The sequence below is a fragment of the Silurus meridionalis genome, chromosome 10 (genome assembly GCF_014805685.1).
Source record: "Silurus meridionalis isolate SWU-2019-XX chromosome 10, ASM1480568v1, whole genome shotgun sequence".
Classification (NCBI taxonomy): domain Eukaryota; kingdom Metazoa; phylum Chordata; class Actinopteri; order Siluriformes; family Siluridae; genus Silurus; species Silurus meridionalis.
The window spans coordinates 8,216,746-8,242,042 of record NC_060893.1 but is presented as its reverse complement, the minus strand read 5'-3'; the positions used below and the strand labels follow the sequence as shown (position 1 = coordinate 8,242,042).

The 25,297-nt window shown below is 37.3% G+C and overlaps 1 protein-coding gene across 1 annotated transcript; it reads left to right on the top strand.

Moving 5' to 3' along the window:
- The first annotated feature begins 3,747 nt into the window (after positions 1-3,747).
- mov10l1 (Mov10 like RISC complex RNA helicase 1) lies at positions 3,748-17,782 on the top strand. Its single transcript, XM_046858642.1, is given in 28 exon segments — positions 3,748-4,002; positions 4,480-4,580; positions 5,705-5,892; positions 6,491-6,647; positions 6,748-6,860; positions 7,017-7,207; positions 7,297-7,437; positions 7,627-8,022; positions 9,781-9,981; positions 10,132-10,246; positions 10,522-10,699; positions 10,810-10,880; positions 11,007-11,098; positions 12,079-12,137; positions 12,266-12,277; positions 12,280-12,371; positions 12,477-12,561; positions 12,764-12,933; positions 14,070-14,216; positions 14,469-14,590; positions 14,740-14,839; positions 15,369-15,515; positions 15,761-15,934; positions 16,091-16,240; positions 16,325-16,432; positions 17,205-17,345; positions 17,432-17,523; positions 17,692-17,782. Coding segments are annotated over 27 exon segments (3,558 nt in total). The 5' UTR covers positions 3,748-4,002; positions 4,480-4,486; the 3' UTR covers positions 17,714-17,782.
- The last annotated feature ends 7,515 nt before the right edge of the window (positions 17,783-25,297 follow it).

Sequence of the window (25,297 nt, the reverse complement as noted above, 5' to 3'; positions counted from 1 at the left end):
AGATGTGCCTTGTCATGAGTTCCTTTGGTATATTTGTTGTCATTCATAATCTGGTTTTTGAACATGAGTTGAGATGAAAACTGGAAAGTGAAGGAAAAGCAGCCAACCAGCACTAAGCAACTTTGGGAACTCCTCAAGATTGTTGGAAATACCATTCCATGTGGCTACCTCATGAGGCTGACTGAGAGAATGCCAAGGGTGTTATTAAAGCAAAGAGATTTAAAGCACTTTTGTACGTCGCTCTGGATAAGGGCGTCTGCTAAATGCCGCAAATGTAAATGTAAAAGTGACTACTTTGAAGAATCGAAAATATAGAAAACAAATGTTTTTGGCAGTGTTAGCTGTGTCCATAAACAAGGCCCTTTAACTCTTCAGCTGTTCTGTTCAGACCTTTCTGGACAAGGGTGTCTGCTAAATGGCAAAAATGTGTTCTGGGTTATTTGCTACATAATTCCATACATGTTTTTTCATAGTTTTGATGTCTTCAGTATTCATGTACAGTGTTGAAAATATGAATAATCACCATGGAATTAAATCTAACTGCAATTAAAATGCCATTGTTACCAAACTTTCGGGAAAGTTCAACAAAAACCTCTGTCGTGGTTTTATTTGGTAACTGACAGGGAAAGTTAGTTATACATGCCCATGCCAAAAATGTAATAAAGAGCTGTGTATTTCTACATTTCCTAATATATAAATAATTCAATAATTAAAGGGGTTAATAACTAACAACAAGTGTAAAATAAAGAGACATTTTTAATCCATGTTAAAATAATGGTGTTAATGGGGCGATTTTAAGTGATGCAGGATGTAGTTGAAGGTTCAGGAATAAATCAGCTCTAATGGCTATGTTAAATTAATATCTGTGTTGTGGTAATACATGGATCTTTAGACTTTTGGTTGCTCTTGAAGAGGTTCCTAGTTGCATGAGCATAACTTAGTAAACAAACGGCTGCACTTGCCCTGTTAGAACCTCGTGGATAGCTCACTTTCTAAGAACACCCTCCTTATGATGAGCGGCTAATGAGTTACCATGACCTATCAAGATTCATTTAGACTGGAGTAGAACTGCATTTAAACTTAATTTAAGCACCAAAATTCTGCTTTAGGATTGGGTTGCTTTCATCAGGTCCCTTTCAAAAGGAATTTGCTGACAGATTACAATTTTAATTCATTTTTATTTAAAAAGCATACATTCAGTAACTATTTATGGTTACACGGTCTATAAATGTATATATTTTACATATTTGCTTCTATTTATCTATATTACATTTAATGTCAATTTTGTGTGGAGAAAGAAGCATGGCTTGTGGTCTCTCCTGGCCCCTAGTGGTCGAATTTAATACTGCACGTCACCCTTTCCAAAAGCCAGCAAAATTACATATACCGTATATGATTTAGATTTAAATACAAGTGGCAAAATACGGTGTCTATATTAATAATATAATCATTAAAAAGTTAATTCTTTCATTCCAAATCTTTTCTAGAATTAAATCTCAATAGAGATTTTTATACATAACTGAATTATACAAGTTTGAATCGTAATCACTCAAATTCCTTGTTTCTCGTTTATGGAGTTGTATTCTGGCTCATTCAGGCCACAGGAGTCTTTGTAGGGTGTAAATACCTAACTAACTTAGCAACTAACAAATTAACCAACCAACCAAATTACTAACTAACCATTCACCCGAACAACCAAGGGTGGCAGGCCATGCATTTCTCACCTAGGCCTTTATTGGTGCCCTACCTTAATTTGTGCACCTATTAATACCATCATTATGATGCCACAGCTTTAGAAACCCTCAGAAGTATACAGAGACACAGTATAACTGAGTGCTGCAACAAAGACTGGTATCTCATGCAGCAAGAATAAAAGCCATTATTAACACGTGTGTGTTGTTCACATTTTTGTTAATCAGCCAGTATTCGCATATCTGGTGGCCTTACTGCTTTTTTTGGCTTTTAATTCAACACAATCAAAATAATGTATGATAAATACTCAACAGACGCTTAATTAATCTCAATTTTAACCAATATAAACAGCATATATGGTTAATTGCTTTTTACCCTTGTTAGATCACATTTATGAATTAAAGTGCTACGTTTTTATTATTATTATTTTAAATGTAATTAAAAAAGAAAATCAGTAACCATGTCAGTCTACAGAACACATCAACCCCATTGAACACATTGCCATTTTATTCAGCCTATACAACACCTAAGGGGCAGAGTTTTACTGTCTGTGTCCTTCTAAATTAGTGTAATCCAAAATAATTTTCTTGATGGAAACTGTGATTAAAAAGCTCAAAAGAAGAATTGATGTCCTGCACATGAGTAACTACCATCTGTGTTGGCCCTGGTTGCATCCTTATCACATTGGCAGCCATGTGGTGTGGCTCATTTCTTGACTATCAATTTCACCATTTTTTTTTTTAAATCCATATTTCTTCATTTGCTGGCTGCTGATGTGTTTGTTTTGGTCCTGTTGCTGGTTGCTGATGGGCTGGTCCTGATGCTCCTTATCGTTTGAGAACTAGCTGATGCTCCATCTCATCTTCCTCAAAGTCACTGTCATTTTCAAAAATGTGATCCTCACATTCTGAAACTTCTTCCTCTACATCATCATTATCACACACTTCTCTCTCTTGCAAAATCATTGGAAGAGAATCTTTTGGCTATCTTGATCAGTTATGATAAGAACCCACACTGGCAAAGATATATTTATAGTGTCACGCCCCCAATTTGCAGCTGGGATAGAGTATGAGCAAATAAATAATGGTTCCCGTAATTAATCGTATAATTTTTCTTTTGATAAAAAATCAAACCCAAACTCCATACAAGGATTAAAACAAGAATCCCAATGAACACAATTCAACAAGTTTCTTTTTACTGCAGCAACAGTTGAAACACCTGCATACATCATCTCTAGCAGAAGCTGAATATAAGCCTCATTAAATGACTGTGCATTTTTTTCTGTGCTATATGGTTTTTCAGGGGATTTAAATGTAAAGCAAATTGTGCGTTTTTCTGCAAATACGACGGAAAGAAAATGCAAAAGTATAAATGGTTCGCAAAAAAAAAACCTTTTATGATTTTTTGGACTGACGTTTCCTTACAATGTCTAGCTTTTCTTGAAAAGTCCAGCTTGTAAAGTTTATCTGTGACCAAATCAATTTCTTCTCCTCAGTCAGCCATTTTGTAATGAAAAAAAAAAGGTCTAAATAGTGCGCTCTCTGACCATTGAATCAAAGAATGTGAAAATACCTTTTTCTACTTGAGGGCCTCAAAATGGCCAACTTGAAATCTGACAAGCCTTCTAACAACATGGATTTGAATCTACAGGGTGCAGCAGTCTGCATTTTGAGGGGTTTACAGCAGATGGATATCTTTGGGCCCGGCAACACGTGACGGCTGAAATCTGATTGGACAGAAACTCTAACCAAAACTTAAAAGAATAGACTAATGGGTTTTTGAATATTACATATATACATATCAATGGACAAAAACATATATTTAATTATAAGTCAGTGATTCGGACAGAGTTGAAACCAACAGAGAAGGCCTTGCTGGGCCTGATGGCCCACCACTCCTAACTAACCAACCAACTAACTAACTAATCTAATCTAATCTAATCTAATCTTTTACACAACTAACAATTTTTACTTGATTAAACCATACATCTGAGCACCCCCTGTAACTAATTGGTAAATGAATCATTTACCTGAACTGACTCAAATGACTCGGTTCACTGAAACGACTCCAGACATTTCTTGGCAGCAGTTGGAGTGTAGATGCGGAGCGAGTCTAGAGTTCACCATCATACCGGGAAGCAACGCCAGCACACTTAATTTCATTATATACTGCGAAGTGTATTTGAGCAGATTATATACTCAGCTACCTTTACTATATCTTTATTTTATATTCACTCTTTATTTGGTCCGCGGTAGTGTGTGGAAGTTTGGCGCGCGCACGTGTTTTATCTATTGATACAGCTATAAGGAGGTAATTAAATTATCTCATTAAAAGACCTGGGAACATGTTTAATACTGCAACTAATATATGTAATAGTGTTGTATTTTGGCTGTAGCAGCAGTAGTAAGTGCTGTTTGTCAAGAATTGTGATTTAAAAAAAAAAAAAAAAAGAAAACCACTATCAGCTAACCAGTTTCTATTAACTTAGCAAGCTAACTTTTTTTCAAGCTAACAATTGGTCAATTGGTGCTGGACACTAAGTACTTTATATATTGTAAATTATATATATATATATATATATATATATATATATATATATATATATATATATATATATATATATAATAAAATTTACAATCTATAAAGTACTTAGTGTAGATTTATATATATATATATATATATATATATATATATATATATATATATATATATATATATATATAATAAGATTATATGCTTTGTGAATGCCTCTTTTTATTAATTGATTAATTGATCTGTGATAAACAGTGAGGACATGGTGTCTGCTGTAAAGTTTCTCATCTCTAAGCTGCTTTCTCCTCTTTGGAGGACAGTGGATGAGGAACCGGATGGCTTTTATTACAGCACAGGTAAGACAGGCCTTCTCCAAAACACAGGTACACACAAACACACACACACACCTCATCAAATCATTATACCAATAAAAAGGTAGTAACAATTAAAATAGCCAAATTAGACAATTATAAGTAAGCATTTTTGATAAGTGTCTAATTCAATCAACTACAAATAAAATTGCCACACCTATCAAATTAGCCTGATTTATTAATTTATTATAGAGATTAAGTTTAAAAATAAACTCATCTAGTCTAAATGACCTGCACTTTATAATATCTACGACAGATCTCATATTGGTGAGTGAACTTGAGCGTAAACAGGAAAATGATTACTGAGGTCAGTTTTCTTTGCTGTTTTCTATGATTATTACTTCTCATACTGTCTGAGATCCTGGCAGGATTCAGTAATGGACATGTTCATTACTGTGGCATGTTCCCCATTTCAGATTAAATGATGATCCACTATCCTAAATCCTGACAATTCGGAGTCGTGCAGTAAATCAGGATGCATAAACAATTATACTTTAAAGGGATCTGTAGGCATATGGATTGGCAAAATCTTTCTTTTTCTCTACTGTGTTTGTAGCAGTTCTATATGTTTTTGCCATAATCCCAAACCATCCTTCTACAGCTGGCTTTGTAACAGTGTATGACAATTTTCACAAGACTTTGGTCGTAATGACACCAAATTGGTTTCTGGTGAGCACACCACAGAATACTCTTTAGATTGCACATTTTAACTGATGAAAGAATTATGATTGGTGTGCGATTTTGAAACCATAATGACAACATAAGGCCCAAATCATACAACTCAATGCCAGCTTTGCTAGTTTAAATGGGCCTCATTAAATGCATTTTGATGTACAAACAATAAGCAATTAAACTTGACCAATTTTTTAAATCATGATGATTTGGGACTGTCTTGGTGCAACAGTGAAGTGTTTGTGTAGTTTTTGATAAATCATGTAATTCATGTGAAATCTCTGGAAAGATTACTCTGGTAATCCATATTCACTAATGTCTTGATATACCGGTACATGTATTCCTGAATTCATATACATGAATTTGCTATTTTTTCCATCATATACCCCCTGTCTTTTTCATTCTAATAAAATAATGTATTGTTTTCATATATCTAGGTATGGAGGAGATTCGACAAATGCGAGGTAGTGTAGTGACTCATCTATGCGAGAATTACGGGCTGATTGATCATTCTGTGTACTTCACTGTTGAAGAGGTGCTTGGAGGAGTGCCTCTGCATGTGGGTGATGCTGTTAATGCTCTGGCTGTTCAAGATGGAACCCATGGAGGGTGGAGGGCTTTACGGGTTTGCGCCTTGCATTTCTTTACTACTTTTTTTATTTTGTTTTTTATTCTCCACATGCAGTGGTGGATGAAGTACACAAACCATGTAGTCGAGTTAAAGTACAGATTAGGTAAAATATTCCTCCAGTAAATGTAAAAGTTTCCCTTTAAATTTACACTTGAGTAAAAGTACAAATGTATTTGCCTTCAAATGTAATTACAGAGCCTGAGCTCTACTCTGATTGGTGGATTGCTGTGTGTTTGACCAGTTAAGTTTTTATCCACTAATAAATAAAACGGAACAACTGATATTTTGAAATGTAGTGAAGTAAAGTAAAAGTCTGCCCAAATGGAAATATTTCAGTAAGAATATAAAGGTATGCTAAAAAGCTACTTAAGTACAGTAACCAATTACATTTACTGTTCACCACTAATCACATGGCATTTTACCAAGAACCATAACCTTACTTTAAATTACAAACATTATTGGCTCAAATATATCACACAAGGTGTTTCTCATGCATACTGAATTGAATATGTATATTTTGGAAATACCAGCCATGGGCATATACTAATATGATTGTAGAATATATAGAATGTTTATTGAATTCTTTCTACAGGTGGAAAGGCAAATTGATACATGGGAAGGAGGCAGTTCCTCACTTGAAACAGACGCTAATAAGTTCAGGGCTCTGATTGGAACAGTAACATCATGCAATAAAGATGGCGGATTTATTAATCAGACGACGTATTTTCCCCGATCAGCCCTGTGTGAAGGTTATGCATCAATACTTGTTTTACATATAATGCTGTATTATTTGTAATATGATTTTAGTCGACTGAAATAAGCTTATTCGGTAATGTCTTTTCCTTTTAGGTTTTGAGCCCATTAAAGGAGATTGGGTGCAGGCAGAATACTTCATTAGCCCCACAGATTGGAGCAGTCAGGCTCGAACTGTTGCCCCGCTACGATACCAGCGCATGGACAAAGTCAGTCCAAACACACACAGAGCTAATATTTCAGTTCCTCGTGTTTATTTAGTAAATTTTTTTTCTTTTATCTTATTTCAGGTTGTCGATTTCTAGGAATGATGGAATTTCATCTTCACGTAAAATAACACTCCTGTCCTTCTCTCTGCCTTTCAGATGCATGTGTCTCGTGTGTTTGGCAACGGTGGGGTTGTTGGAGACAGTGTGTTTTTCAATATGGACTCACTGCTGTTGCCAGCTGGATACAAACCCGCACAAGGAGATGCAGTGAGCGTTGTGGTGGTGGAGAGCAGTCAGTCATTGTATTGCTGGAGGGCACTCTGTATGGCCCCCATTGATAAACACAGGCTAGTGCCCTTATTTTCTATTGTTCTTTAATTTGTCCACTTATTCCTTAAGTCATACACAGAATATTTATTGCTTTTCATCACATTAGGGTGAATGGGTCGGAGACTATATTGCCGGAAGCTGAAATCCAGACGTTGCTAAAAAATAAAGGGGGGCTTGTGGTCAGTGAGGAAACACATTTTGGATCTTTGTGGCTGGGGGAGAGTAAAGAGCTGCTTATATTTCTTCAGTGAGTAAATGAGACAAATTCTGCCTCGCACAGAAAATATTTTAGTCCGTTTTTTGTGTTTGTTTTTTTTTTACTGATGTTTGTTTTTTTTTTAAATGTAAAATTGTACATATGAAATGCATTTAACAGGATTATTGTTTAATTAGTATTATATTTTATATAATAATTCTTCTTTGGTTTTGTGTTCAGCAATACTGGTTCAGAAACCCACAAACTGAAGTGGTGTGAATTTGCTGGCTGGGACTCGGAGGAGCAGTTTTCATTTAGACTGACGCCACGTTACGCCAACACTGACCTTACATCAAACTCCAAGCTTCAACAAATCATCCCAACCAACCCCTACATGCCCTTCCTCCGGGTATCTGGAAGAGGCATTGGATCAGGGCATGGCCTCTATGATTTCCCCAGTTCTTCCTCTGTACCTGTTGGGGAAGATGGGGAAAGACATAAAAATGGTTTTGTGGAAGATATTGATAAAGAGGTTACAGATAATGCTGAGGAGGCACCACGTTTGCGGGCAATAGAGAGAAATCTGAGCATATTACCAGGGGAGAAGGTGTCCATCACTATAGGTTGCCATGCTAAGTAAGTGAATGATTAAAAGAGAGATTTTTACTTTAACAACAATTAGATGTACCTGAAGTTCTCTAAATGTTATTGGCTTTGGGGTCAAATGTGACAGACCATTTTCTTTTTGTGCAACAAACACTAGTGGCCAGAGGTGGCAAAAGTGCACACATCCTTCACTAAAGTAGAAGTACAGATACTCATGTCTCTAGTAAAAATTGAAGTACTGACTAGACTTTTTTTACTCAAGTTAAAGTAAAAAAGTTTGGGCTCTGATGTGTATTTAAGTAAAAAGCCATTACTACTTCCTGTTTTAGTGTCATGCTGGTAGCTGGGCGTCACGTCATATTAATATTAGGGTTGTCAATTAAAATATTTAATTTCGATTAATGGCATGATTGTCATGAGTTAATTCAACATTAAAGCCACACTGTGTTTTCTTTATTTTACAAAAGCACAGCATTTTATGAGTGTATACAGATAAAAATAGACCATTTACAGATCCAAATGATGTATTGCTCTTATCTGTACAATCAAAAAAGACAGATTAGGTTTGTTTCGCTGTTATGAGGGGAAAAATGGCACAAAACGCGCCGACCACAGAGGGTTGATTGTGTGCATCATGGTGGATTTTGATGCTGATTTGAGACTTCTAATCTAATCTAACACATCTAATGAATGTGTCCAGGCCGAACAACCACCATATAGAACACAAACAGAGAAAAATTATGATCAGGAATGTCTCTGTTCTCAGTCATGTTTACATCGTTGACTCCCTCCGTCTCATCCATGTTAACTTTAGAATTCTTGTTACCTTGTCTTGCTTGTTGTTAGCTTCATAAACTAGTGTACGTCTGTGGTGTGTGAGAGCCAGCAAATGATACACCAGTGGTAGATTGAAAAGAAAAAAAAAAAGCATGCAGTGAGAGATTGACTTCACCAAAAAGATTAAAACTAAAGTAACGAGCCTGTTTTTGAAAATAGTAGAAAGTACAGAAATTTGTGTAAAAATGTAATGAGTGAAAGTAAAAAGTTGTCTAAAAAATAGTGAAGTACTGATACCAGAAAAATCTACTTAAGTACAGTAACGAAGTATCTGTACTTTGTTACATCCCACCTTTGCTAATAGCTATGGTGTGAAAAAGAAAGACAAAGATTATATTGCTCCACTAAAAAGAAATATAATTGTGTTAGAAATTATATTTAAGGATTTTTATAGAATTATTTAAAGCCGTATGAATTGTGCCAGTAATTCTAAAGCTGTGTGCAAGTTGGAGGTGGAAGAATCTCCAGGTGGAGTTGATCTGGCAATTCATGTATTGACTGTTTCAGATAAAAGCTTGTAACATAAATTCGAAATATTACCATGAACCGATATTCGATATGGTCTCATGTATAATAAAAAGAAATAACAGAGCAGGGTATCATTCTGTATCTAAAACAATTGTTAATGTAGACATTCCCTTAAAAAATCTATGCACGATCAACGATATGATCATTTGCATTTAAACTCCTGCTAAATGTTTTCCTGTTCAGGCCTAACTATTTTCATATATGCATGTGTATTAAAGTGGTTACGTTGATATGCGTTCATATGGTGAAACAGTTTTGATGCTCTTCTCTGGATTTGATATGCAATAATATTTATAGTGGCACACAGTTTTTATATAATGTTAATAAAAGGCATAATATAGAAAGTGCATTACAAAAAGTTTTAAAGATATGACTACTTTTTTTGTTGTTGTTGTTTTAATGAGACACGTTTGTGCTCTGTAGAAACCTGGGGCGGTGTGCAGAGCTGCTGTTGCTGCGCTTCTCTTCGTTTACCATTGGGAGGCGCTTGGAGGTTTCTGTGAGCAGTGTAGAGGAAAGGTTGTTGAAGCCCAGTGCCCCTTACTTTCCAGCTGCCCAGCTGACATCTTCACAACATCCCACTGCTCGAATGGTCACTGTCATGGCTCCTGCACCTCCAGTCAGGTCAGTGTTCCAAAAAAAATTCCAGCATAAGGGTGTATTTTTTTTTGGTGATGACAGGGATGCAAATACAGAAACGTAATTTTAAAAAAGTCCCAGTCTCAGAGTTTTGTTTTTATGAGAATGCACGCTCGACTGTTTTTTCCTCATCAGATTGGTAAGAAGGCATCTACCTAATTTCTTGGGAAGCTACCTAGTGCCACAGGCCTTGAGAGATTGTCTGGAGGCCAAAACCGATGTACTGGCAGTTCAGCCTGCTCTTGGGGAGGTAACAGATCGTTTATAGGGTTTGACTGCTCAGAATAAAGTCTCTGCTTTCAAAAGTGTATAATGCATCACCTTGAAAAGATATGGAGCCTGGAAGCTGACTAAAGTATTTGAATATAGACTCCAAATATTCAAACACACAAAAATATTAATAAAGCAAAGAGAGGAGAATCTGTATAAAGTACACTACAGAAAATGCTCATATTCGGGTATTATTGTCAGCTTTCAGGCTCCATGGAAAAACTTGAAACACTCATGTCCTCCTTCCATCTGCAGCCACTGTGTCCTTCCTCCATGGTGCCTCGTTTTTCTACTCTGCTTTGGCTGGAGGAGTTGCAGGCTGAAAGAGAGCTCAGAGAGTTCAGTATCATTGGTGCCCTCTTAAAAAAAGGAACAGGGTCCTTGTACCTGGAGGTGCCTGGATTGAGTGAAGGAAGGCCAAGTCTTTTCATAGGTGAGGTGTCCTGTTTGTCAGTGCAGCATACTCAAGTCGTGTTTTTTATTTATTTTTGTGTGAAGCATATTTTATGTTTTAAATCTTTGTGTGTGTCTGATCTCTAATAGGAGACAAAGTTGTTCTGAAGAATCCATACAATGGAGGATTTGCTATACAGTATATCGGCTATGTTACTGAGGTGCTCGTTAATTTAGGGTACAATTATATTACAAAAAATGGTGTTATCTGTACTTAATTTAACCGGTATAAAGTGTATTGTCTTTATATGTGTATAGTTTTGTTTGCTGTTTCTTGACGCCTACAGATCAATGAGGAGGATGTGAGTTTGCGGGTAAATTCGGCATTTCTGAATAACTACTTAGGGGAGCCACTGGATGTCGAGTTCACTTACAACAGGTAACTATCCTATCATTGGTAATAAAAAAACAAAAACAAGAGAGTTTTCAGATTCACTACTAGGGTTGCAAAATTCCAGGATTTTTAAAGACTGGAAATCTTTTTATTTTTATTTTTTATGTGAATTAACAGGAATAAACTGTGAATTTTTAAAATTGCAGATTAGCCTATAACAGGGAATTTAAATGTAGTTCTTGCAGGATAGTCCTGCTTAAAACAACCAGATTTCATGCAATTTCAGTTGAATTTCACATTAATCACATGCACACAGCACACATACTGCAGTGCCACAGGAATAGTGAAGCCACAGTTCTGCATTCGATTCAGATTACATCCATTCAAGTGAATTGATATTACTTGGGTGAATATATATTATCTAAGGTATTGAATCTTAACTAGCAAATACCAATGTGTTTATTGAGCAGCTAGCCAGTAAACCATATATGCTAAATGTAAGCTAGCACAATACAATTTATGAGGCTAGCTAGCTCAAGATGTGATGCTCTTTTTTCTACCTTCTGCTTGTTTTCTGTTTTCATACAGAAGTACAGTAGTGATAAAATAGAAGTGTGTCCAAACTTTATGTTTTTAAAAAGTGCATTTATTTGATCAAAGATACAGAACCGAACATTAATATTGTGAAATATATTAGGAAATATCTTTCATTTATTCTACTTACAATTAACAGCTTATGTTGAAACCAAATATTAATATTTCTTGTATATGATACAGTTTATATAAATCCTAAAATCTCCATGTAAATATCCTGGAAATGTATCTCCAATTTGCAACCCTACTGGCTTTAACCCATTTCAAGGCTTAGTCAATACATCACTGAGGTACATGTACAAGAATAATTGAAAACATGATGATAATGCTTTTAAAAAATTGTGTATTATTTTACTTACCTTGACATCTCTAAATACCCCCTGTGTTAATTTCCTCAATCATTCGCATTATCTTTTTGTCCTCAAACTCAGACTGCCTATGAGAAGATGCCACCATGCTCTGGAACAGACCAAACACTTAGGAGAGAATGGTGAGCTAAAGCTGAGAAACAACTCGCTCTTCAATTCTCCTTTCTTTTTAGTTTTTTTCATGTATCATTTCTGCAACTGTTCCTGCAAGATGAGTATGTCTGCTGAAACAGTTCTTCTTTTTTGTTAGTACTCTTCCCAGATATTTGCAGCTGCAGAGCCCCTTGTGGACAGGTGATTGGGAGCCTGAAATGTCATCCAAGCAGGATGAAAACAAAACATCCAAGGAAGATAAAGTATAAATATTTTGTTAAGCTATATAAGCCTTTTAGTTGTAATACAGATATTTAGGTGGACAACTTGTATATTCTACACTGATAATAGTGAAATGGTGTTTTCAGGGTGGAGAAAAACCCTGTGAGAACGGAGGGAAGCCATCTTCTCTGACCATGGACATGGTCTCTGTGGCAACACAGACAAAAACAGGTTAGCCAGATTTGAGCATGTTATTTAATCTAATTGTGTAAAAAAGGGCGAATGAATAATTGTATTTAAATCAGATTGTCGTTTTAAAAAAAAAAAAGTATGCACCCAACAGATTTGCTTTCTTTTTATTTTTGTCACCACTGATCACAGCTTAAGAGGTGTAAAGTCTGGGCATGATTGTTTTGTCTTACTTTTTTGTCAGCTGCTAAGCCCGTTCCAGACCCAGGCAAGTTCTTTAACTGCAATCTTAACCCTGCTCAGAAGGAGGCAGTCAAACGCATTCTCAGTGGACAGTGTCGCCCCACTCCATATGTGCTCTTTGGCCCACCAGGCACAGGCAAAACTATCACACTCATAGAAGCCATACTGCAGGTACACATCACCTGACTGACACATTTGTCTTGTTTGTCTGCTCTTATGGGGCATTTTTCAGACAATACTAAATAATTTGCAATCTACACTCACTTATTTATATAATTTAATATAATCTAATATATTTAATCAGGATCACTATACTAATGCTAAGTAAGATCTCAACAGCTTTAGTTCTTTGCGGCATGTGTTTCTCAAAATGTTGAAAATTTAAGATTGTTGTCCATGTTGACTTGGAGCAAACATGCAGGAATTAGTATTTGTATAAAAAAAATTGTGGACCCAGAATGCAGTTGTTCCTGAGTGCTCGTTTGGCCAAACCAAACTTTGTGAAGGTTAATTTGTTGTTAGTGTGTGAACATGTGGCATGATGCTGCATGATGTTCCACTCTGTGAGCATGTTTGTAGTGTTCCATGGATAGGCTCCAGTTCCTCTGTAGCCTTGATAAGGTGTTTACTGAACATGGATTAGTTAACATGAGCTTAACATGAGCTTAACAACCTTCTGAATGACCCCCTGGCTGTGAGTGATGACATGGCATTGACCAAATTGTTAATCAAGTACTTGGTTGTTGAAAAGAATTGAGAATTGCCATTAAAAATATGCATGTCGGATACACCGAACAGGCATAACGTTATGACAACCTGCCTAATGTTTTATTGGTCCCCCTTTTGCTGCCAAAACAGTCCTGACCCATTAAGCATAAACAGCATTAACTTCTTCAGCAATTTGAGCTTTGGGAGCTTGTCTGTTGGATCGGACCACACAAGCGGAACTTCGCTTCCCACTTGCATCAGTGAGCCCTTACTTTCCCATGACCCTGTTCCTTTGGTTCACCACTGTTCCTTCCTTGGGCGACCTTTGATAGATACTGACCACTGCAGACCAGGAACATCCCACAAGAGCTTCAGTGTAGATGTTGACATGCTGCCTAATATATCCCACTTACAGTACTAGTACAGATGCCATTAAGAAGAGATGATCAATGTTATTCACTTTACCGATCATAATGTTGTAATGTTATGCTTGGTTAGTGTATTTCTGTATGTTTATTTCTGCTTTATTTCCCCACACTTTAACTGATGATTTATTTCTCATAGTCCGAAGTATTAATTATGGATGTATTCATATGCAGGTGTATTATCGTGTGCCTGGGAGTCGTGTTTTGGTGTGCACTCCGTCTAACAGTGCTGCAGATCTCATCTGTATCCGTCTGCATGAGAGCGGCTACCTGAAAGATGCCAGCATGGCACGAGTCAACGCCACCTGCAGGATGGAGGAGGTACTGCAGTCTCAGCGAGTGCACTGATAAACAGTACATAACTTGTAGCTGTTTTTTTAAAGATTTCCTAATTTCTATCCCCAATCCACATTATTGATTTTGAAGGTTTATTGATTTGTATTTTTGTGACTGTTTTTAGTTATTGTGGTTTTATTTAAATTTTTTGGACAAGAAGGCTAAGAAACTAAATAAACATTTTATGTTCTTTTAGTTTTTTCCCTGGTAATGATTTTGTTCCCTGTATGCTTGCAGTTTATTCCCGAGGTTTTGCGGCAGTACTGCCATGCTGGAGAGGATGTACGCCATGCTTCTTTCCACCGTATTGTTGTCAGCACCTGCACCAGTGCTGGCATGTTTTACCAGATTGGCTTACGGTGAGAACTAGTTATAGATATTCTTGTAAATTGTTTACCAAGAGTAATGTGCACTAGTGAACATATAATATGGTTTCTAAAGCATCACATAAATTGTAAAATTATAATTAGACGTATGGTGTTTTTTTATTTATTATTTTGGTTTTTAGTGTTGGCCATTTCACTCATGTGTTTCTGGATGAGGCTGGTCAAGCAACAGAGCCTGAATCTTTGATTCCTCTTGGCCTGGTGTTTGAAAAGACGGGGCAGGTTAGTAGTATTCTGTATTAGCGGTCGAATCGGTTAATAGGGCAATTTTTTTTTACATCTTTTATATTAATCGGCATTTGCCAATTGTGCTGCGAATTAGGCCGTTATTATGCTGGCGCATCAAGCACACCAAACTGTGTGCACGTTTTGCACTTGCATGTGAGAATGTAACTCTCATATACCAGCAGGTGGCAGTAGTCTATATTCACCAGCCTAACCAGGAAACCAGAAGAGTTAGAACTGTAAATGTGATCATTGCTAATGGATTTGTGTAGCTTTTTTAAATCATGTCTGCTATGCCTTTGGCTGCCCTGATTTCTAAATATCGGCATCAGACAGATAAAAACCCATATTAGTTGGCCTCTATTATGTTTGAAATAACTATATTCTGGTGTAATAACCTAAAAACTTTAGAAATATAATTAGTCATGAAATTATATTTGAATAGCAGTAAATATACAATATACGGCATACATTTTTTTTGGTCTGAATTTTCCTTTATTTTATTTTTTTTCCCTTTCTCATAAAGATAGTCCTGGCTGGAGACCCAAAGCAACTGGGTCCAGTAGTGAAGTCTAAATTAGCTGAATCTTTTGGACTGGGAGTGTCTTTGCTTGAGAGACTGATGGCCAACCCTCTGTATTCCTGCACTGAGAAGGGCTACAATCCATTTCTGGTGAAAAATTAACATGCACAATCAACTCGTAGCCCTACTTTCTTGCTTTGTTGCAAGTGTAGGAAAGAAAATGTGATAAAGAAACTAACTTTACATGACACATGAAATAGGGTACACTAGAAACATGTGATCGTTGCTTGTAAGACTTAAGCTTTAGATAAATTGTGCAGTCTCAAGAGATGTGTACATTCCTGCTCTGTTTGGTAGCACAAGTGGAACTGCAGTTTGAATAATTTTTTTTTTAGGTGACTAAGCTGGTGTATAACTACCGCTCCCATGAGGTGTTGCTGGAGCTACCGTCTCGGCTGTTCTACGGTGGCGAGTTGTGTGTACGCTCACAGAGAGCTGTCGTGGACTCCCTGTGTCACTGGAGCCGCCTTCCTACCAAGGGCTTTCCTCTCATCTTCCATGGAGTCAGGGTGAGCCTTTCTTTATAGCAATGTGTAGCTAAATTTGATTTCATTTGCATGATGTGATTTGAACAGAAAATCATTATTTGACGTCTGCCTAAGATGTTGCATAACTTGGCGCATATTTTTAATAAATAAGCATTGTTAAGCATTGTTTCTTTAAAGGGCACAGAGATGAGGGAAGCTACCAACCCGTCTTGGTTTAACCCTGGAGAAGCAGTGCAGGCCATGCTTTACTGTTGCCAGCTGGCAAAAAGACTCTACAACCCAATACCAGCTTCTGATATTGGCATCATCACTCCTTACAAAAAACAGGTCTCTTGTGCTGTCTATTCATGTACATATGAACTTCGTGTGTAATTGAATTAATTTATTTGTAATCGTTATTCCTGTCATCAGGTGGAAAAGATTCGCGTGCTGCTGCACAGGGCTGGGCTGGCTGACATTAAGGTTGGCTCAGTTGAGGAATTCCAGGGACAGGAGTTCTTGGTCATTATTCTCTCTACGGTAACACTTGGAATATAAGAATAACCTTTGTCACACACACATTACTGCACAGTAAAATTCTTTTCTTTGCATATCCCAACTTGTTCGGAAACTGGGGTCAGAGCGCAGGGTCAGCCATGGTCCAGCACCCCTGGAGCACAGAGTGTTAAGCCCAAAAGTTGGCAGCTTGGCGATACCGGGGCTTTATCCCCCTGATCCAGGATAAAAAATGATTACAGATCAACAAACTGTAAGGTCATTCAGAGAGCATGTTTAAGCATGTTTTCATCTCTGATATTGTTACAGGCCTGAAATACTCTGAGATGCCCAAACTAGGAGCCCCAAAGGTGACCTCTGTTATGGCCCACCATGCTATATATAAGAAGAGGGGGAGAGACTAGCTGCATGCTGCATTAATAAAATACAATAAGGACTAGCTGCATGTTTCATTAGAGTTTACTGAATAGCTTTATAAGGCATTGAGTTCTTGTGCAATAAATTGAATTGTTTTTCATTATGCTTTATCACATAGAACTTTGAATATAAAAGTGCATTAGTTACACAGATTAGAGTAATTTTTTTCAATAAGTTTAAATCCTTAATGAGAGAAATCATGGCAACTTAATTTTTTTGTGTAATGCAATATTTATTTTTATACTTCAATCTTCAAACTTGGGTTGCATTACAGGTAACTCAAGGAAAATGATTGAACAGAGTTTTATATTATTAACTTGTATTATTATTATTATTATTATTATTATTATTAACATCTCAGCTCATTCCTAATCCGTAGGTGCGCTCCATTGAGGCATTACCAAGCAATGACATTCAGAGTACACTGGGCTTTCTGTCCAACCCCAAACGCTTCAACGTGGCCATCACACGACCCAAAGCTCTTCTTATTGTTATTGGCAACCCACACGTGCTGGTCAAGGTAATGCTGCCTTCTCTGCAGAGATTTAGGAATCTGCAAAATTGCATGATTTCTAGTCATTTTGTGTGCTTGTGCATATGTTACAGGACCCATGTTTTCATGAACTGCTGCAGTACATCTATGAGAATGGTGCTTACCTTGGTTGTGACCCTCCGGTGTCCCTCCTAACCACTAATAGGTAAAACCTAATTAAAAATGTTATATTTGTGTGTGTGTTTGTATGCATATAATTCATACATACTGTATTTATTATATTTCATACTATATTCATTTATCACATTGGGAAAATTTGCAAAATATCTCTCTACTGTATTATAATGAAATATTTGAATTTTTTTCTCCACAGGGCTGCTTCTAAAGAGAAGTAGGAGTATAAAGAAGAATTCTTAACTGGTTAGACTATATAATGTATTTCAAATTAAAAAAAATCTGTTCTATGTCTGGTTTTTGTTTCTTTTTTAACCTTAATTCCAAAACAAGTTGGTAAAAATAAAAACAATGCATTCATTTTACAATCTCCTAAACCCATATTTTATTCACTTTAGAATATAAAAAGCCTGTCAAATGTTTAAATTGGAGGCATGTATCATTTAAAGGAAGAAGTAAGGTAATTTTTTATTTGATGTCTGTAAAACGTCTCAAAAAGTTGGGAGACGGGGCAACAAATGACTGGAAAAGTGTTAGAAAATGAAACTGATGGAGAAATATTTTGCAACTTAGGTTAATTAGCAACAGGTCAGTAAAATGATTGGGTATAAAAGGAGTATCTTAGAGAGGCCAGAGGTTTACCAATCTGTAAAAAAAAAAAACAATAAAAACCCCTACAGCTTGTGAAATAACTTATGTTCTTCAACATAAAATTGTGACGACTTTGAATCACAGCACTTAACATCAAAAGATTCCAAAATAAATCTAGGACAATGTTGGATACTTGTGATCTTTGGGCTCTTAGGCAGCACTGCATTAAAAACAGGCAGGATTCTGTAATGGAAATCAGTGCATGGGTTCAGAAATGCCTCCAGAAATCACTCGACGCAGTTTGCTGTGTCATTCACAAATGCAGGTTAAAGTTGCAAGAAGAATCCTCATGTGACAATGAGTCAGAAGCGATGTCTTCTCTCGGCCAAAGCCAATTTAAAATGGACTAAGGCAAAGTGGAAAACTACTGTGGTCAGATGATTCAAAATTGGAAATGCTTTTTGGAAACCTGTATATGAAGGTATTCAGATTTCACATTTAAAGAGGCCACAATACCTTAAATGCTGAAGTGTTTAAACAGGTATTAAGATTTGATGGTTCGAGTCATGGGCGTAAATTTCATTTAACAGTAGGGGGGGACATTACATATAAAATTTCTCATGAGCAATTTTTGAAGGGGGACACAAATAATAGTCAAATTGTACTTACAGTATAAAGACACAGTGTCCCCATAGTGAAAACGTTGTTTCTATCATTATTATTGTAGCACGGAGACTGCGTCAATTACAATAATAATTCAAAGTGCTTTACATAAAGTAAAACTATCATAAAAAAAATAATCACCAATAAAAACAAGGAATAAAAAAAAAATGTTTAACATTTTATTTACAAATTAATGAAGACATTTAAGAACAGAATAGAAATTGATTATACAAAAAAAATACAGTGTGGTCAGTTCAGACGTAGCACAGTGCTCATTCAGTAAATGCACAGATAAACAATATGCTAATTGTGGCTGTTAATGTTAAATTAACATTATACCAAGTCGTCCTAAATAAAACACTGCATGTGAAACGGCTTTGGTGTGTTAGTGTCAGTGCACTATGCTACAAGCTATTGTACACAAGCTAACGTTCACTAGATAAGTGATATTTTAATCGCTAATAGAGCAGATTCATGGAAAATTACATCGCTAATCAGCATTTTAGCTGCAACTAATTTATGAATGAGTCTGCAACAACTACATTAAAGAGAATCGCTTTATTTAAAGTGTGTGTGTGTGTAAAGAAGGTGAGATGAACCGCACACCTGACTCGGGTGTGTGTGTAAAGAAGGTGAGATGAACCGCACACCTGACTCGTGTGTGTGTGTGTGTGTAGAGAAGGTGAGATGAACCGCACACCTGACTCGTGTGTGTGTGTGTGTGTAGAGAAGGTGAGATAAACCGCACACCTGACTCGGGTGTGTGTGTAAAGAAGGTGAGATGAACCGTACACCTGACTCGTGTGTGTGTGTGTGTGTGTAGAGAAGGTGAGATGAACCGCACACCTGACTCGTGTGTGTGTGTGTAGAGAAGGTGAGATGAACCGCACACCTGACTCGGGTGTGTGTGTAGAGAAGGTGAGATGAACACACCTGACTCGTGTGTGTGTGTAGAGAAGGTGAGATGAACCGCACACCTGACTCGGGTGTGTGTGTAGAGAAGGTGAGATGAACCGCACACCTGACTCGTGTGTGTGTGTAGAGAAGGTGAGATGAACCGCACACCTGACTCGTGTGTGTGTGTAGAGAAGGTGAGATGAACCGCACACCTGACTCGGTGTGTGTGTAGAGAAGGTGAGATGAACCGCACACCTGGCTCGTGTGTGTGTGTAGAGAAGGTGAGATGAACACACACCTGACTCGGGTGTGTGTGTAGAGAAGGTGAGATGAACCGCACACCTGACTCGGGTGTGTGTGTAGAGAAGGTGAGATGAACACACCTGACTGTGTGTGTGTGTAGAGAAGGTGAGATGAACCGCACACCTGACTCGTGTGTGTGTAGAGAAGGTGAGATGAACCGCACACCTGACTCGTGTGTGTGTGTAGAGAAGGTGAGATGAACCGCACACCTGACTCGTGTGTGTGTGTGTAGAGAAGGTAAGATGAACCGCACACCTGACTCGGGTGTGTGTGTAAAGAAGGTGAGATGAACCGCACACCTGACTCGGGTGTGTGTGTAAAGAAGGTGAGATGAACCGCACACCTGACTCGTGTGTGTGTGTGTGTAGAGAAGGTGAGATGAACCGCACACCTGACTCGGGTGTGTGTGTGTAAAGAAGGTGAGATGAACCGCACACCTGACTCGTGTGTGTGTGTGTAGAGAAGGTGAGATGAACTTGGGAAAGCAGGCAGTGGGTCAAACCACTGTGAGGAAGGGGAGGGGGGAACCCAACTGTTTCTAAATGCATTTTTTTTCCTACTTACACAATTATTTTAGGTATACATACATATATTTTTCATATAATAGGGAATACATATAATGGAGAGTGCGATTTTTTTTTATAATTTTTTTTTGGAGGGGGACAACCCTCGGATTGGGGGGGACATGTCCCCCGTCCCCCCCGGGATTTACGCCCATGGTTCGAGTAACGATTTTGAGATGACAAAATGATAATTTTTTTTGATAGATATTGAAAGTTTTGAGTGGCAGACAAACGTAGCTGCATATAAGTGGTACAATATGTTGGGATGCTGACAGGATGTGTACTCTTGCTCTTGGCAGCGGTCGACAGAGTTCAGTAATCTTGGTATTGGAGAGCGTATTTTCTTTTTGTGTGTGTTTTCGGTCTTTTAAAGCCCAATTTTAGCTCTTGTCTCTCATTTTATCTGCGTTGCCCGACACTGAAATAGAGCACGCTTCTTGCCAATCCACCCTCCACTCGCTTCCACTTCCAAATACATATATACTGTAAAGTTTAAACATTAAGGTAGTGTAATTTGCTGGAATTTGTTAGATTTTTAACAGATTACAGTATACTTATATACCCATACTGATCTAGGCTATGCCATAACTCATCAGAATGCATCTTCATCGTAAATTAGGGACTACTTGTACTGGTTTTAGAGCAACAAATGCTTTTATCTAGACTGCATATTGCAGGGGTGTCAAACTCAGGCCCGGTGTAATTATATTTGGCCCGCAAGATCATATCAAATGTGTATTAGTGCAGTGTATAACGCATACACCGCTAATACTACAAATCCCAGAATGCTTTGTTAGTGCGTTGGCGCGTCAGTCGAGACCGCTGAAAAACTCCGCGTTCTCAGCGCTGAATTTACCCGGTGATTTACCGACTTTGAAGCCCAGAAATGCAGATTTCATCTGCTCAGTAATCCGTTTTTGGTTGACGTGGAAAGCGCACCAACCAACCTCCAAATGGAGCTGATTGAACTCCAGTGTAGAGACACGCTCAAGTTAAAGTACGACTCTGTGTGTGCTGCACAGTTTCCATGTTTCCTCCTCGACACACTGCTCCAACTCCGTGCCCAAGCTGCTCAAACGCTCTCTATGTTCAGCAGCACATATCTGTGTGTGTAACTGTTCTCTTTAATGAAGATGAACAAAACACCACTCAGGAGTCTCACTGAAGAACATATTCACTCCATCCTGAGAATTTCCTCAGTTCAGAACCTAAACCCAGACATGATGCTCTTGCATCTAAGTAGAGATGCAGGTATCTGTCTTCAACCAATCAAAGTAAATCAGAGTGTAAAAACTGAGCTTGAATGAATTTTGTCTTTATGCACTTTTTCTACTCCAGGGCATGGACTGTTAATGGTTTAAAGATTGCTTTTTTCAATTGATGGAAATTATTATTTTTTGGGTTGTTTTGTTGGCCTGTGGAAAAAAGGTTTACATTAAAATGGAATTAGAAAGTCTGTAGATAGAGAGAGGGAGAGACATAATAAGAAATGAATACCGCTGATGTGTGTTTTTTTTTCAAATGTAATTTCTCATGTGTTTATAATATTACACTTTGGTTGTTCCAGATTCAATGTTTATACAAAACTAAAGTTTGTTTCCATATGAAAAGGTTTAACATTACATATCTGGAGAGACAGAAAACACGCACAATTGCAATCAATTTTTCAATAAATATTGAGTTTGGCCTGCGACTTCGTCACAGTTTTTAATTTTGGCCCACTGTGAATTTGAGTTTGACACCCCTGGCATATTGCATCGATTACAACAGCATGGCTCTGTAGTAGGAGAGTCCCAGGTGCTGAAATGGCCTCTTGCAATCCAGACCTTTCATAAATTTAAATGTTTGGTGCAAAATGTAACAAAAAATGTGACAAAGAAGTTGAGCAGAAAGAATCCTGTATTCCTCTTCCAAAATTCCAGTTACTGGTCTATTTAATATAGACTGTTGTTAAAAGAAGAGGGAGATGCTACACCGTGGTAAACATGGCCCCATCAAATTTTTCTTATAGTTGTATTTTAGTTTAGTTTTTCCTTATAATGGTGCATTTCCTCAGTTTGAACAAATTTATATTTGTTCTATATTTTTTATTGTAAATAAATGCTTAATCAGATGTGCAAACTATTGTATTCTGTTTTATTTACATTTTACAATGTGATCCAAAATTGTTGGACTTGATTGTACATATTTATTCATAGATTTATATATTTGATGTACATTTACAACTGCACATCCCATACCTCAGGCACTGTATGATGACCTATGTATTTCTGGAAATTGTTTTGGTTTTATTAAGGGAAGTGAAGGTATATGTGCATCTTTGTTGAAAGGTAGATGTTTAAAAATATATTTTTAAATGAATGAAATTTCTGGCATACATAAAAAAGGTCTGTCTCTCAGTCTTTAGTTTGAGAGCACTGTCAGAGTCAAAGAGTCTGTAGGTTGCAGACAGTCCTATGTCTGAACATCTCGGCGTGGCAGCGTCTCCATGACCAAGTCTGGAATACGACAATTGAGTGGCAATAACTATTTGCAGAGACAGAGTGGAGAAGGACACCAAGAGACTAGACGGGAGGAGCAGTAGAGTCAAATCGCAAGATGATTTTATCATATATGTCTAATTTTTATATTACAACAAATATAACAATATAGATATATATAAATATATATAACAACTGTTAAAAAAAAGGATTTTGTTGCATAGAGGTTGTGAGATTCTTTTATTTTATAAAAGAGAAACAGAAGGAAGTACAGTGCATGTAACATGTAAGTGTCAGCAAAGTTGTAATGATTGAGGTGGAGACTGCTTTTAGATCAGAGTAGGCCTGACTGCATGACTGCTCTTTGATGTAATACGCTGGTGTGAGTAAGCTGTTTGAAACTAGTCTGACACTGGTGTCTTAGTGTTGAGCTTGTGTTTACGGGTCCACTGTGCTCTCGATACCTTTAACTAAAAGTCTGATCAAATGTGTGTTTCTTCAAGTAATGTTTTAAACTGAGCTTTCATTCTACAATCTATTATTTAACTCAAAGGCTTCTATGAACCAGTTACATTATTGTATTATAAATCCTTCATAACTGTGTCAATGCAGTATACCAAGAAACCAACCCTGCTTGCTTGTAGATCAGCTGTGTGTACGTGTGTGTGTATGAGAGAGGCTAAAATATTTGCATTATTTATATAGATAAGCAGATAATCAATGGCAATAATAGTTCCTAATCCTTATAACGTTTTGATAATTTAGCTGCAGCTCCAAAATTCCACACTATTCTACATTGCAGTCTATGTAAAAATATATGCATATTAACTATTTGTAACCAAAAAAAACCCCAAACAGAACCAACTTTGTCAAGAAGTTAAACAAAGCTTTGACAGACATGTTTGTATGGGTCCCATTAGTGTTCTACAGGCTGGCCATACATTAACAACACAAACATAATACCTAAAAAGGGGCAGGAGAGCTATTAGAAAGACAAACATGCTTCTGGGGGGGGATTACAATGAGAGAAGGGGGGGATCTATTGTTTTCCAAAATGGGCCTGTGTCTCTAATTGCCCAGTTAGGTCCCCTTGTTAACTGCCGTCTACACCAACTTGAGTCAGGGCAGTAAAGGGGCCATCGAGGCTGGGGCCGGGGTGACAGGGCTGCAGACTCAAGAACTGAGGGACTGTAAGAGTGGGAGAAGGCGCATGGTGGCATAGCTAACGTTCCCCCCTAATTCACTTCAAATGGCACCACAAGTTCTAACAATAATCACACCGTCTACTCCGTCTGATTGCTTTCATTAACTATTTTAGTTTGGGTCCATGTCTGAAAACTGGAGCCAGGAATAAAGTTCTCATATAGATGGTAACAATTGCAGCTGGAGGCCTTTGACTTTTGGAAGTTAATATATTGGAGACTGAGCAATATACTAGCTGTATGTGGGAGGCATTTATGGGATAAAGCTTTTCTACTACAGACACCTGTTGTGTAAATAGAATCTGGAGTTTTCCGTGGTGAGTTTTTGGTCAACTAATGATCAATGAAGAACAAATTAAATATAAGTGGCCACTAGAGATATGCCTTAATTGCTCCAGTTTGGATGTATGAACATTTAAGTTGTACAAGTAAAACCAATGAGTTGGAGCAGCTCAATGAAAAACATTCTAAGGATAGAATAGGCCATTAATACTAAAGACTAAAGACTTAAGACACTGAAAAAAAAGTTGTTGGCTAATGTGGGATAATCTATTACTCTACATAATGAGAGCCAAATCAGTCATGTAGACAGTAAGCTGAGTCATGTAAGGATTGGGTAGGCCACGGTAGCTAAGTGGTGTCCCATTTAGCATTTGAATATGAATAGCTCCCTATTTCGTTAGATCAAAGGTGGCGTAGTGGTCAGGTAGACTGCAGACAAGGCTGCTCTAATGGGAGACAGGCTGTATGCTGAAGTCTCTCGGGTCAGGGAAACTCAAATTAACATGGGGAGACAGAGGAACTGTCATCACTTAGGAGACTGCCTGTCTGTCCACTAGTCCCCCTCCCTACAGGACAAGAAACTATTACATAAATATAATTCCTTAAAACAAAACGTCTTCAGCATAGCGTCTTTTAGTTTTCAGGGTTTTTTTGCATTTTATTTTTTCTGTCCTTTTTCTTTTAAAAAGAAAATGGCTTGGTGCTTTTCTCTTCTGTTGTATAGCTTTTTTTTCCACACACTTGTCCTTATTTCTAAAGTCAAATCTTGTAGCTTATGCATTATATTTCTGTTGTTTTATTCACAGTAAACAGTTTAAACATAA